The following is a 14,633-nucleotide window of genomic DNA, read 5'->3' as shown; positions in this document are numbered from 1 at the left end:
ACAGCAAGACTGCAAACAGTTCTGTCCAACTATTCAACAAAAATTTAGTAAAATGGCTGTCAATTCTATACACTTAAACATACATGCACTTATCCATATCTTCATTTATGTTGATTAAACAAACTAAAGCAGGTTAAAATCATTCTGAACAAAGAATAATAGTAATGCTGGATTTTACATCATGACACTCCATGATCAGCACTGGGTACTGTAGTGTCTTTTTTTAATTTAATTTAAAGGAAGACTAAACAAAACAGAAAACAGATAGAAATAATACATTATTTCAAAGAAAAAATAAGCAGAAAGACATCACCAGTTGATGATTACAGATTGTCTTCTTACAAATAGTTATTCAAGATACTAAAGTGGAGCATATAAAGTGGGGATTCAAACAGTGAGATTGCAACCAGTTCTGTTCAACTATCCAACAAAAACTTAGAAACATGGTTATCAATCCTATACACTTAAACATACATGCAGTTATCCATATCTTCAATTATGTTGAGATGGAACAAACCTAAGCAGGCTAATATCACACTGAACAAAAAATAATACTATTGCTGGGTATCACATTATGACACTCCAGGAACAGCACTGGGTATTTTAGTGTCTCTTTTTCTTCAAAGTATCTGTTCATTTCATCATGTGTCATAAGATCAGTTCTCATAAACTGTTTCTAGATTCTACACATGCATGAGTCTTAACATGTATTTCTATTCTTTCTATATTAGAGGGAGAAACAAAACAAAGCAAGACAAAACAAAACATATTCCTATAAACACATGAAATGCAAAAAACATATAAGACTGTTGCACAAAGAGTTTTACCATGGTTCCTATGTCTATTAACAATATCTTCTGCCATCTTTTTTAAGACTTTCCCTCATGTTTCACTTCCCCAAAAATGCATGGTACACCATGGTACACCACACATTTTTGGGTCTGACCAAGACCCTCGGTTTTAAATTGGGGGCAGGGGGACAACCTGCTATTTACCTAAGTGTTTCCGAACCTTCTCTCTCCTGGACTTGATCTCTAATTGTATTCCTTTACCTATTAAAGCCTGTCTTTCCAACCTATCCACAAATACTGGTCTAGCTGCCCCTATTACTCTCTGGTTCTCTGTCACATACAGCATTGCTTTCTCACATTTGATTTGCAGTCCGTGTTAATTATATTTCCTATAAATAGCATCTCAGTGGACCCTGCCTCCTGATCTACTCTACGTGTGGTTGTTTTTTTTTATATTTAGTGTATCAAAGCCATCTGTATTAGAGATTATAACCAACCTTCTCTGCCTCCTTTCTGTTATGCTCTTTTTTTGCCATCAGTTGTCTGCTTATCTTCTTCATTCTGTTTTCTGCTTCATTCATTGAGGCCTCTCTGCCACTGTTCCTGGAATCCTAGTACTTTTCTCTCTCTCTAGAATGCCCTGCAGTATTCTCTGTAGAGTTGGATTGGTGGTTGCAAATTTCCCAAGTTCCTCTTTGTCTTGGAAGCATCTTGTTTGTACATTAATTTTTAGAGACAGTTTATCAGGGTATATCAATCTGGGATTGAGGTTATTTTCTTTAAAAGCTTGGAATAGTTTGCTCCAGACTCTTCTTGACTTGATGGTTTTTGTTGAGAAGTCTGCCATTATTCTGATGGGCCTTCCTTTATAGGTTATCTGTTTCTTGTCTCTAACAGCTTTTAATATTCTGTTCTTATATTGAATTTCTGGGATCTTGATTATTATATGCCTGGATGTAGCTGTTTTGGTTGTAGGTGGCTGGAGTTCTGTATGCCTCATATATCAGAATATCATTTCCTTTTCCTATGTTTGGGAAGTTTTCCTTAACTATTTCTGGGAATAGCCTTTGTAGTTCCTTTGTTTGTACCCCTGCTTCTTCATTCATATTCTTTATTCTCAAGTTATAGACCCTCTTGTTGTCTCTAGCCTTTGTATTGTTACTGCTTGTTTCCTTGTTAATTTTAAAATGTTTTCCCTTTCATAATCCCACATTGCAAAATTGTCCTCCGGTTTGGATAATCGATCTTTATTTTCTTTCAAGCTGATTTGCCATCTTTCCATACAGTTTTTAATTTCCTGGTGATCTCTTTAAATCTGCTTCATGTATTCTATACTTTTTTTATATTCTTCATCAAATGGTTCTCTCCTTTGAGTACCTCCCTTCTTCCATCTGGGTCTGCTTGAGGGGTGCTTAGTATCTCTTTTATTAATCTTTTTATATCTTGCTTTACTTGGCTAAATATTTCACTTTTGAACTCATCTATGAGGTCCTGAAGATATCTCTTTATGTCCACTGGTGTCGTGTCTGATATTGCATGTTTGCTGTTCTCACTCTCCTTTGTAATTATCTGTCCTAGGCCAATGTTCTCAGGGTTGGGACCTGGGGATTTTTTGTTGTTGCTTCCTCTTCCCATCTTTTTTGCTTCTTCCAGGAGGCCCCAGTTTCTTTCTTTGTTGGTTATAATTCTTCTGACGCATGCTGGGTAATGACCCTTCCCGCCTTGTGCTAGTGAGTTGGAGATAGGGACAGTGTATGCTGGCCTCTCCCCTCCGGATCAGTCAAGCTGCTGTGGCTGCACTGTATTACTTTGTATTGCCTCCCCTCCAGGTCATTCAAACTTCTGAAGCTTCACTGGGTTAGTGTGTGCCACCACCATAGGGCCCTGGTTTCAGATAACCTATAGGGTCTCAGCCAGGTCACGTGACCCAGGCCTAGCCACTCCACCATTCCCATTCGGGAAGGGAACAACTGACTAAAGTCACTGCTGCCCCTTGTACTTGGCAGCCCTGCCCAGTCCCAGAATGTCATCCACCAAAGCTCCCCTTTCTGTGGAATGGCTCTACTACCATCACTCACCACAGGTCGATGCAGGCACCCCAGCAACTCAGCTCTCCATTCGGCTCACAGACCCCCTCCCCCCCCCCATCTCAGTGTAACTACGCCTCCAATGAGTCAAAGTGGCGGGATCTCAGATGGCTTGGCAAGTTGTGGCAGGACCTCGGACAGCTCAGCAAGTTGCCCGCTGTGGCGGGAACACTGAACCTTTAGCTGTTCCAATAATAACACCAGGACTGTATGTTTGGTTGGTTCTTCTCACCTTAATTTTTTCTTGGGACGAGAGAATTCATCTCCCTCTGTTTGGGGCTCCCCACTCTGTATTATGTTGAATTCTAAGTTGACTATCTCAGGGAGCCTCTGTAGCCAGCTGTTATCTGTCCGCCACCTTTGCTCCTCCCCCCTAATTCCATTATTGTAAGAAAACATTCATTGGATAAGTTCATTCAAGTATGCTTTGTGGCCCAGCAAAATATGTCTGAATTAAGATAGGTCAATTGAGATTATTCAGTCTGAGAAAAGAAGAAAAACATGAAGAAAAATGTCCTATGTATTCTTGGGAATGGTCTATATGCCCTTGAAAATGTTCCATGTGCACTCAGTAAGAATATGTACTCTGCTATTGTTGGAGTCTCTGGCAACAGATGTCTGTTAAGTCTGTTTTATAATGTTGTTCAAGTTTTCTATTTCTTTGCTGATCTCTATTTGTCTTATCTACTATTAAAACTGTGGTAGTGAGCATCCTAACTATTATCAAACTATTCCTCCCTTCAGTTCTGTTTTACTTCATGTATTTTGGTACTCTGTTATTAGGTACATGTGTATTTATTATATCTTCCTTGATTACCTTAGCATTATGAAATTTATTTCCTGATATTTCACAAAACTCTGTCCTGAAGTGTACTTTGTGTGGTATTTGTATGGTCATTCCAACTCTCTTTGGTTATTGTTTGCTAAGTATATTTTCCATTTCTTTACACTAAAGCTATTTGCATATCTGAATCTAAAGTACATTGCTTAAAGACAGAATATATTCCCTTTTTTTTTTTTTTTTTTTTTTTTTTGGTACTGGGGATCAAACTCATGACCTTGAGCTTGCTAAACAGGGGCTTGTGCCACTAAACTAATCCCCTAACCCAAAGGAATATATATTCAATCAAATTATCCATTTTGTCAATCTGTCTTTTTGTTATAGTGCATAATCCATTCACATTTAATATACTTATTAATTAGCTCAATAGAATATATATTCAATCAATTTATCCATTTTTGATCAATTTATCCATTTTGCCAATCTGCCTTTTTGTTACAGTGCATAATCCATTTATATTTAATGTACTTATTAATAAGATAGGATTTCTGCTTTCCATTTGCTTTATAGTATATGTGTTATGTCTTTTTTTCTGTTACTATATTATATTCTCTAATATGTTATATTAATTCCCTTATTTCTTTCCTTGCAGGGGAGGATAGTGCCCAAGACTTTGTACATGCTAAGCATGTACTCTATTACTAAGCCACATTCCCAGCCCCTTGTTTCTTTTGCCACATGGTTTTATTTTCTTAGATTTATACATTAATATTATATATCACATTTAGGAAATTTGGGGCCATTAGTTCTTCAAACAGTCTCTCTGCCCATTTTTCTCTTCTCTTTTTATAACTCTTGATGCATAAATAGCCTTGATAGTACCCAATACTATTCACTGGAGCTCTATTCATTTCATTTCATTTTTTCCTTTTTTTATTTCTCACTAGCCCTACTTTCAAGTTCTATGAGTCTTTCTTTTGTTAACTTAAATATACTGTTGATCCTCCTTTGAGAAGTTTTCATTTAAGTTATTTTCTTCTTCAGGTCCAGAATTTGATTCTCTTTTATAATTTTATGTCTTTATTCATATTGTCTATTTGAAAATACTTATGTTGCCAGATTTTGTGTGTTTGTGTGTGGTACTTGGGATTGAACCTTTGTACTGAGCTACATTTTCACTCATTATTTTTCTGTTTTGAAATGGGGATCTCACTAAGTTGCCCAGGCAAAATTCAACTTAAATCTTCTTGCCTCAAACTCTTGAACTATGAGGATTATAGTCATGCACCACACTGTCTGGCTAAAATTTTTGTCTAAATGCCCAACCCTTAGGCTCTAGCAAAAGTTTCTATTAAGTGACATTTTTTTCTTTGCAGAGACTATACTTTCCTGTTTCATTACATGTCTGTTTTATTGTTGTTGTTGAAAATTGGACATTTCAGAAAACATAATCTGAGACTGCTGGAAATCAAATCCTGCCTCCGAGGTTTTGTTGCAAGTATTATTTTTATTGTTGCTGCCCTTTCTTTAGTGTCTCTTTTGGACCAACTCTGTAATTTCTGTTTTCATTGTAGCATGCAGTCAATGAAGTCTCTGCTTGATTGGTTTGGTGGTGCAGAGTAATAATTCAGAGAGTTCTTTAAATGTCTAGAAACACAAAGCCTTCTATTTTTTGCTGATGGGGGTTTATGTGCATGTTGGGGAAAACCTTAAACATTCATTCAAAGCACATGCATAGTCCACAATGTGTGTTTGGCCTTCTATAGCCTCAGGAATATCACAGCTTTCCAAAGCCATCTCACTTCCCAGATCATTTATGTTTCCACCAAGGCTCTTATTTGTTCCAACTAGTGTCAAAGTTTGATGTAACTGTGATATTAAGCTCCCAAGAAATAGTTTTTCTACCAAACTAACCCTGTGTCAAATAATGAGAAACCCTGTAAAAACAAATTTTTTAGTTACTTCAATATCCATTAAACTATGACAATTTAATTTGTGTATGGTACTTTTCTGATCCGCTACAAATCTACTCTTTCTTCTCAAGTGCTGCAAGGATGTTAATTTTCTTAGCTATCGTGGTTTGAAACTGCTGGTTTTCAAGGCTGTCCTAAATGCAGGGAGAAGGGAATGAGAGGCAGGAGCAGTAGAACTTCCACACTACTGCTAGAGATTCAGCAATTTTTTTCAATAAACATTCTCCAGATTGTTGCAAGTCTCTGGTAAATTTCCAGAGCTGTGAAAAAGTTTACTTTGACAATTTTCACCAGTGTCCTTTTCCTTTTCCTTTTTTTAGAGTTCCTTATTCTATTTTAAGTAAAATCTTAAATAAAATCTTGTCTCAAAGAAGGCAAGACTTTACCTACAACAGAATCTATTCATAAGGGAGCAGAGGTGAAAGAAATACTGAGTTAGTCTTTGTTGAAGAAAAGATCAACTGCTGAGTTGTCACTCTAGGATAGAGAACTACACAATTGTAACACTGATGGAAGACAATGACTTTTTGTACTTTTTGAATTTTGTACCATATTCATGAGTTACTCTCCAAAAATATTTTAATATACTGATAAAGGAATAAAGCAGTAGATACTCTAGAGTTTCCCTTAAGATTCCATGAGATAGAGGGCTGGGGATATAGTCTATCAGCCCAGCACCTACCTGGCAAGCGCAAGATCCTGAGTTCAATTCCTAGTACCAAAAATAAAAAAGATTCCATAAGATATATTACATTCTATCTACTTCTGAAAACCTCTTCTCCATCATTTGAAGAGTGTTGCTTATTATGAAGGCCACTGTCAGCATAGTAGAAATTATTTAAGCAGATAATTAGACATTTAATGTGTGTTCCAAGATAACAGAACCTATGGCAGCATATTCATCACTGTATCTCCAATTTCTGGCATTTTACCTGACAATATAGTTGAATTAAACTGAATTGCCTTTACAATGCCCAAGATTTAGGCAGTGGTGAAAGATTTAGCACTTGATACAAGCCTGATAAACTTCCATCAGGGCCCTTAACCCCATAAGAAAATAAAATCAGCTTAGATTTCATGAGTACTCCTCCAGAAAAATATGTATGTATCTAGACCCTTGTGACCTTTTAGGAAATTTCTGTAGAATTTTACAGTCTTATTCATTATGAAGGTCACTGTCAATGCAGTAGAACAGGCCTTTGATGTAGGAACTCTTTCTTTTTACATTATTCTTCTTTGCAATAGACAGCTACATCTCCATGCTTAGAGAATCAGATGCCAGATGAAACAAAAGTTTTTTGACTATGTTTTTTTAAATAAGGCTATAAAAGTAAAGCTGAAAAGTAATTTTCTTTCATCTCTCTTACTCTGAAACTTTTCTAAATAGACAAGTCAAGCTATAGTCTACCATGCCCTCCCCGAATAATAACAGATTTCTTATAAATGGTCACACTGAAAGGCTGATTTGGTTCACTTTTTCTCCCTAGTTCCCATAATACCCTGGATGCAGTTATTTTGGAATTTAAGTCTTTTGAAGACCTCTAATGAATATGGTAATATCAGCTTTATCAAATTCCACTTGGACACTGTTTCATATTCACAACAGTCTCAAACAACATATCCATTGTATTGATCTGGAAGTCTAAAATAACTCCATGTACTCAAATGCACTCATTAAATAGGACAATGACAAGTAAGAATTTACAATGTATCACCAACTCCTCATTGTACACTGTGGCACTACACTCACCCAAAAGGGAATAAAAGCTTTGGATTCTCTCACCATAGTTATTCTGGACAGAACTGGAGTGTTGGACAACAGGTTGACATCTCCCAAGAAACATTAAAGAAATGAATAGTCAAACAGGTCAGCATGATTTAAGTCATCTGCACATGCTGGATATGTCAGTTAGGTTTTCTCTTTGCCTACTCCCCTAGAATAAAGATAAATGGTCTCTGAAGTTTATGACCTGAACTGATGTTCAGGCTATTTTAACTATTTGAGTTAGGTGGTGGCAACCAAAAAATAGAAAAACCCTCAAGATCATTGACCAAACTCTCTAATTTTATAAATGGGACACAAAACTAATTAGACTTACTCAAAACCAAGGAGTTAGCTAGTGGCAGAGTTGGAACCAATCCATCCTTACCAGAAAGCAATCACTCCCCAGAGAGAGACTCATTTGCAAGAGCCAGACCTGAAAAGTCACCTTAAAAGGTGACCTTAACATAAACATCTAAAACTCTTATCTTTAAAAGTATAGAATGTAAGACTGTATTATAAAAACTATGCAAATTATATTATTTCCACTTTATCAATTTTATGTACCTGTCTAGTACAAAACATACTTCGGGGATTTTTTTCTTTTTGAGACAAGGTCTCACTATGGAGCCCAGGTTAGCCTCATACTTGGGACAATCGTCCTGCCTCAGCCTCCCAAGTGCTGGGATTCCAGGTAAGCACCACCATACCAGCTTGAGATTCTTTACAAACCAAGTTTACATTAGTTTAAGACAGCCTATGTAAGTACAGGTATGTATGTATATATATGGGTTTAACAATGTAATTTTTTGTGATATCTGTTTTTGATACATACACAGAAGGTATGTTATCTTTGATTCTTAAAGGTTCTTTTTAAATTGTTTGGATTTTTGTTTAAATACTACCATTCACACTAAAATGATATAAAAGTCATTAACATAAAAATAAGATTCTGTAATTGGGCTAATTGTTCCTTTCTGAAATCATCAAGCCACAATATGCAATACGACAATAGTAAATCATGGAATGTTAGGGTTGAAAGTAAGCTACATAGAATGTCTGCCCCTTTCACATCTTGGTAAAACCACAGAACCTGGAGTCCCAGCGAAATAATTCAGCAAAGCCGTAGGTCACTTTCACAGCAGAACCAGCACCATACTCAACTATCTAGACACTACATCCGGGGTTTTTGCCACTATATCATCTTGCCACCTCTTCTAATTTTTAAATGGTATACCATTCTCAGAGAAATCTCTCTGAAGATTGTCACACTCTATTTTCCTAGCCCATCAGAGTCCAGAATTTATAGAATGGTAAAGCTAGATCACCTACCTTAGGGGTTTCAGCATGGTTAAATCTAGCCTATGAAAGTAGTTAAAACAATTTTTTTAAAAACTAAGAATGTAAAAGTATTTTTTTTTTGAGACAAAGTATTCCAGACTGGCATCAAACTCATGATCCTTCTAATCTAAAGGCCTTTTAAACAAGGTAAGCCTTCTATATTTTACTGTAATAATTCCATTCCTATTAACCTCTGACAGTATGTGAGTTTGGAATCCTTGAATCTAGAGTTGGCATAATTAACAGCACATCGAAGTAAAACTAGCTCATGAAAAATGTGATATATAGCATTGTGTTCTTGAAACAGTTACATTCTAATAAAAATTCATTTAGGTCTTTTAGGTTAACCAGCTATACCACAGGTCAGTGAACTATAGCTGGCAAAGCAAATTCAACCTTCTACCTATTTCTATACATTTCACTCCCCAGTCTACCTGAGAATGGTAAAGAGATATAAAGAAGAAAGAAAAGATCAAAATCAGGGCCCCAAATGTGCTAAGCAGGTGCTTTTATCACTGAGCTATACCCCTAGTCCTTATATTTTTAAATAGTTGAAAAAATTCAAAGGAAGAATATTTCATGATATGTAAAAATATGTAAAATTCACATTTCAGTGCCAGATTTACTGAAATACTCTCATTTTATTCTCTTATTCTCTTTGGATGATCTCTCAAGAATGGCAAAGTTGAATAGCTGTCAGAGACTTAACTGCATGACCCTCTAGTTCTAAAGTGGGTACCACATGGCCTTTTCTAGAAAAGATTTGCTGACTACAAGCTATATTTTAAAAGTATTCAAACTCTATACTGTCAAAAAACTCACACTTCTAATAGCTTACACATCATTCTCAAATGAATCATCCTAAAGTACAGCTCTAACAATGCTCCTGTCTACCCAAAAACCTTTCAGCACACCCTATTAAATCTGACATTCTTAATAGGTCCAGTACAGTCAGGTTTCAACCTTCAATTCCAAACTCATTTTCCAAACCTCCCTTTGTATAGTTTATACCTCAGATAGCCTGAATTATTTGTTGTCCCCTTACACTCTCTGCTCCGTTCCTACAACAAAATGTCCTGTCCAGAACCCAGTGTCATGTTGTTGTAAAATAAGCAGAGCTTTCAGAGTCAAATCCAGGTTTTGATTGACTGTTGGCCTTATTAATTTAAAAGTTTCTTAACTCCAAATTATAACTTTCTCATATATAGAATGGAAATAATAATGCTTATCTCAGGTTGGTGATGTAGCTCAGTGGTAGGGAGCTTGCCCCATTTTGTATAAGACCCTAGGATTGACTCTCCAAACCACAAAATATTAATAAACCTTATCTCATAAAATATTACAAGATGTAATATCTGTCACATGAAAACAGCTAAACAAAGGACAAGTGCTATTAATTTTGCCAGCTTCAATGGTATTATCTCTTTTGTTTCCCTCTATCCATCCTCCCACTGGGAAATGAGCACATCCCGTAATGTCACATACCATCACATGCTACTGCCCTACCAGCTCTTAGCCTCTAATCTCTATCTACTATGTTACAAAACATCGATTTCTAGCCATGTCTTATCTCTCCTTACTAGCCTAGGACCTTCTGGAGGTCAGTGTCTATGACTCACTGTAGCTGTCTCAACAGCCCTCTGAACAATGACTTGAGCACAGCAATGTGCACAAGTATTTACTCAATCAATGGCATGTGGTTGGTGCACTATATATAATATCTACTATGTGTTCCATTAATGCCCGGGCATATACATGTAGGGCCACCTTGCTTATTCTGAACAATGCCTTGCCTCAGTGCTTAGCAAATATTCAAGAAACATCAAAACTGAAACTGTCATCATAAAAATAAAGGACATAAAATGGGCAATTTAGGTCACCTTTAAGAGTGGTCTTTTTATTTTCTATTAGTTTTGGGTCTTTTTTTTTCTAGTATTGGGCACTGAACCTATGGCTTTTGCACTGAGCTACATGTGCCCCAGCCCTTTAATTTTTGAGACAGTATCTCAATAAGTCATTAAATTCTTCAACCTGGGCTTGAAATTGTGATCCTCCTACCTCAACCTCCCTGAGCACTGGTATTACAGGTATGCAACAGCAAACCTGGCTCCATTAGTTTTAAATTACAATCATCTTATGTTCCAAAAATTACAAATAGATCACATTTAATGGGGATGTGATAATCAACCACTTCCTCAAGGAAGACTGGGTGAATATCATTTATAATATCAATTAATTCTGCACAGAGCTGAGTAAATCTAAATCCTCAAATAGGATCTACATTTAATGAATTAATCATCACATACAACTGTAACAAGTTTTATTAGAGTTCTGTATAAAACCATACAAGCAGGATAAAATGTAGAAATCAAGTTCTACCTGTATAACTTTAAGAAAAACTGTAGCTGATTTCTGCAGCACAGCATGCCACATCTCACTGGTTCCTAGAAACAACAGCTATTTAATGGTCAAATTAATTTGTTAAATAAAAGTCTCAACTATTCTCTTGGCTTTTAAGGCCAGACTCAAGATTCCAAGATGGATCCATGCACATGACTACAAAACTCATTGAGCCATGCCAATGTAGGGAAAGATATTTTCCAACAAGATCAACAGCCCCAAAAAAGAGACTTTGCTTCCAACTACTTCTGTTTATTTATTTACCTTCTGAAATCTATTGAAAACTGTACATTCACCAACAGATATATTAATGACCCAAAGATGTATTATCGGCAATGTATATTTTTTAGCTTTTTCCACAAAGAACCTTCAGAATCAATTAATCCCTTTGAGCCTGTGGAATAGATATAATTACCACCATTTTTAATTGTACAAATTTTATAAGCCATAGTACCTTAATTTGACAAATGCATACAGTGTATAGTAATTAAATTGGGATAACTAACATTTCCTTCTCCTTAAAAAAATTGTAAATGCTTTAATTACTTCTATTTTACAAATGAAACAAGTGGTTTATGTCAGATCCCAAGATGGAGAAGCTAAGACTGTAATGCAAATCTTCTAACTGCAATCCCAATGTTCTCCTTCACTTTTTCTTCCACACAAAGAAAGAGCACACCTTTGTTTTGCATTCACCCTACCTCTTCTCAGAAAGTGCCCAGCTGGCAAGAGGCGAGGAAAGTGTGGGAGTACTGTATAAACATTACTGTGGTCCAGACAGTGGGAAACAGCCTACCTTACCCATTGACTACTTAAGTATTTAACAGCTACACAATTTAAACAAAAGAAATAGAGCAGGGGTTGCTGCTGGATTTCATTTCCTACCCATTCTTTTTTTAGCTTTCTATGTATACACCTAACAGGAAAACCACCACAAATATCTAAGAGCCTCTGGGCCTAGAATATCTTTGGATCTTTTGCCTATATGCAAAGGTTTGGGCCTGCATGATTGCTGACTCCTTGTCCCTTTTAGTCTTAGAAAAGAAATAAAAACTACTACAGTACTTGCTTCTAGCTTACAAAACATTTGCCCTTCCACCAAATGTTTTACTGAACTGTGTTTTTTTCTTACAAATTTAATCTCTCTGATGTGCCATAGCTGGTCCTGTTTTAAACACCCTTGCTTACGGTCCATTTCACCAAGCCACCTTCTTTCTAGTGCATATAATGAGCTTCATTTGACAGAGAATATAGTACCAAGATGTTTGAAATAGAAAACTGCACAGCCCAAACATTTCCCTTCTCCCTCCACTGAAGTCTTTTCTATTTCTGTGACATAATCTGCATATCCTTAATGTCTCAAAATGGAGACACACCCTAAATCCTAGCCTACATATGTCTCTAAGTGTCAGCATTTCAAATACCTCATATCCTTAAAGTGCTACTGAGAGTTTACTCTTAATCAGATCACAACAAGATCAACTATTAACGATCTAACTCAGTCACATGACCTGCAGAAACTTGAATAGTTTACAGATTCTGACCAAAAATGCACAGACAGTGTGTGCAACTGAAGCACAAATTCCAGAGGGCAAATGGTAGAGCTGCACAACAAACACAAACTAGTAGCAGTTACCATTGTGCTGCAGCTCCTAAGGCTTTCTCCCTGCTCTGACTTGATTGCATCTGTCTTAAATCAAATCCCCACACTGAATCTAGACAGTGTTTTAGACATGAATCCACTCGAAACAAAGTTATAAGCATAAAGGGACATATTCACCAGTGACTTTATTTTCCATAATTATTTTTCAGACAAAAAGAGAAAAAACTATCACTCCATTCAATCATTAGCCTCCATTCTTCAGGGCATATACTTTGGCACAAAGGCTTGGTTTGCCCGCACACTCAAAAGGGTATTATTCCTTTTTTTCACTCCAAGCCTCCCACCAACCAGCAGAAATAAAAACTTTCACACAGAGAGGAAAAAGGAAGGACAGTCCCACAGCTGCATCTGAAGTAACCACTGGAAAAACTATGCTGGGTCAGGTTTTTTTCAATGCAATAGCCATCAACCCTGGCCCTGAATCTTAACTCCCCGAGGACAGGGTCTTCATGCCAAGGGTTAGGCAAGCCTTTGTTCCGCCCTCAAGCAGAATTCAGTGGCAAGTGAAGCCAATCCATAATTCGGAGCTTCGATTGACCTAGACTGAAGTCATAGTTCAATATGTTAAAATAAAAAATCACTGGAACAAAGGGACTTTCCTTGGAAAATGACTGGACATGGGGAATTTTTTTTTACTATCCCCACATTTATCTTTAATAACCAGAGGTTGGCACAAAATCATTACTCAAGTTTCTAGATGTAAGTCCCAATTATTTAGGAAGTGGGGGGGGGGTATTACATTGGTCCATTTAAATTTCATCTTGTCCCAGCTACAGGTCCCGAAATATGTTTGATAGTACAGGCAGACTGTCCTTTAGAACAAGCACCTAATAAGTAAGGGTTAATTGCAGAGCAAGAGGGTCACCGGCACAGCTGCAGATCAAGTCTTTTAAGATGAAAGCCATTAAAGGGAAAGGCTCAAAGTTCTGTTTGTATCCACCACTTTCCATTTCTACTAACCCCTGAAGTGTCAGAAACCCATTTGCCTTGGAGATCTGGGCTGGGAGTTATTCCCAATCGTCCCTTCCCTCTCTAGTGTGGAAAGATTGAAAGGCAAGAGCCACTGGCTCCAGAAAAACAGTTCATGAAAGCCTTCCACTTACTTCTCATTGCGCTGATAAGCGCGTTGCCGTCTTTGATCACGTCTTTGATGAATTTATTGGTCCTCTCAAGCTCCTGCTCATAACACTTGAGCCTCTCGCGGAAATCGGGGCTGTCCAGGTAGCAGTCGCTGAACTCAAGTGGGGGATGCCCCATGTTTCTGATGGCGGGGGGTTGGGAGAGACAGGAAAGACACAAAGGCCGAGAGCATCAGTGGCACAACAGCGGAAATAAAGGAGGTTGACTGACCGCGGGACCCGCTTAAATTTGCTCTTTGCCTCTCCTCTCTGGAGGACAGGTACCTGTTCCAGTGAGATTCCTGGGCAGCGCTGGCTGGTGCGAGCGAGGAACGCGCGGCCTGGTGGTGGCTTCAGGTGGCAGGGATGGCTCAGTAATACAGTCCGACCCCGGGGGGATACTGCCTAAGAAGCAGCATGCCCACTAGGCATCGCCTCTTCCCATAAGCAGCAGAAACCACAGCCCAGCCCGGCTTGCCTCTGGAGACCAGCAGGATTCTTTCTGGGCTCTGGTAAACGTGACACTTGGGCCCGCCCAGGGTGTAGGCGAGGGTGAAGGCTGGGGTTGGGAGCCGCCTCTCAGCGCTCCCAGCTCTGGAACTAGCTGAACGTTTCCTCTGCCGAACTCCACGGGCCACCCGGATTGCTCTGTCCCCTCCCCCTTCTTAAAGCCACCGCCTCCACCCCGCCGCAATGGAGTTCGAAAACTAGCCTGTG

General features: G+C 37.9%; 1 protein-coding gene across 13 annotated transcripts in view; it reads right to left on the bottom strand.

Annotated features, from left to right (window-relative positions):
• Window positions 1-14,633, bottom strand: part of Ophn1 (oligophrenin 1) — a 514,511-nt gene that overhangs the window by 499,611 nt on the left and 267 nt on the right. For 10 of the 13 annotated variants that reach the window (XR_010046461.1, XR_010046463.1, XR_010046462.1 and 7 more), the window contains 1 exon segment: window positions 13,902-14,059. Coding sequence is in view for 8 of the 13 variants with exons in the window: in NM_001173097.2 (NP_001166568.2) it covers window positions 13,902-14,055 (154 nt within the window). In the remaining 5 variants the exon portion in view is untranslated. 13 annotated transcript variants of the gene reach the window in all.

The sequence above is a fragment of the Cavia porcellus genome, unplaced genomic scaffold (genome assembly GCF_034190915.1).
Source record: "Cavia porcellus strain 051 isolate PalLab524CR breed Dunkin Hartley unplaced genomic scaffold, mCavPor4.1 scaffold_3, whole genome shotgun sequence".
Lineage (NCBI taxonomy): Eukaryota > Metazoa > Chordata > Mammalia > Rodentia > Caviidae > Cavia > Cavia porcellus.
This window is presented reverse-complemented; position numbering and strand designations above follow the sequence as displayed.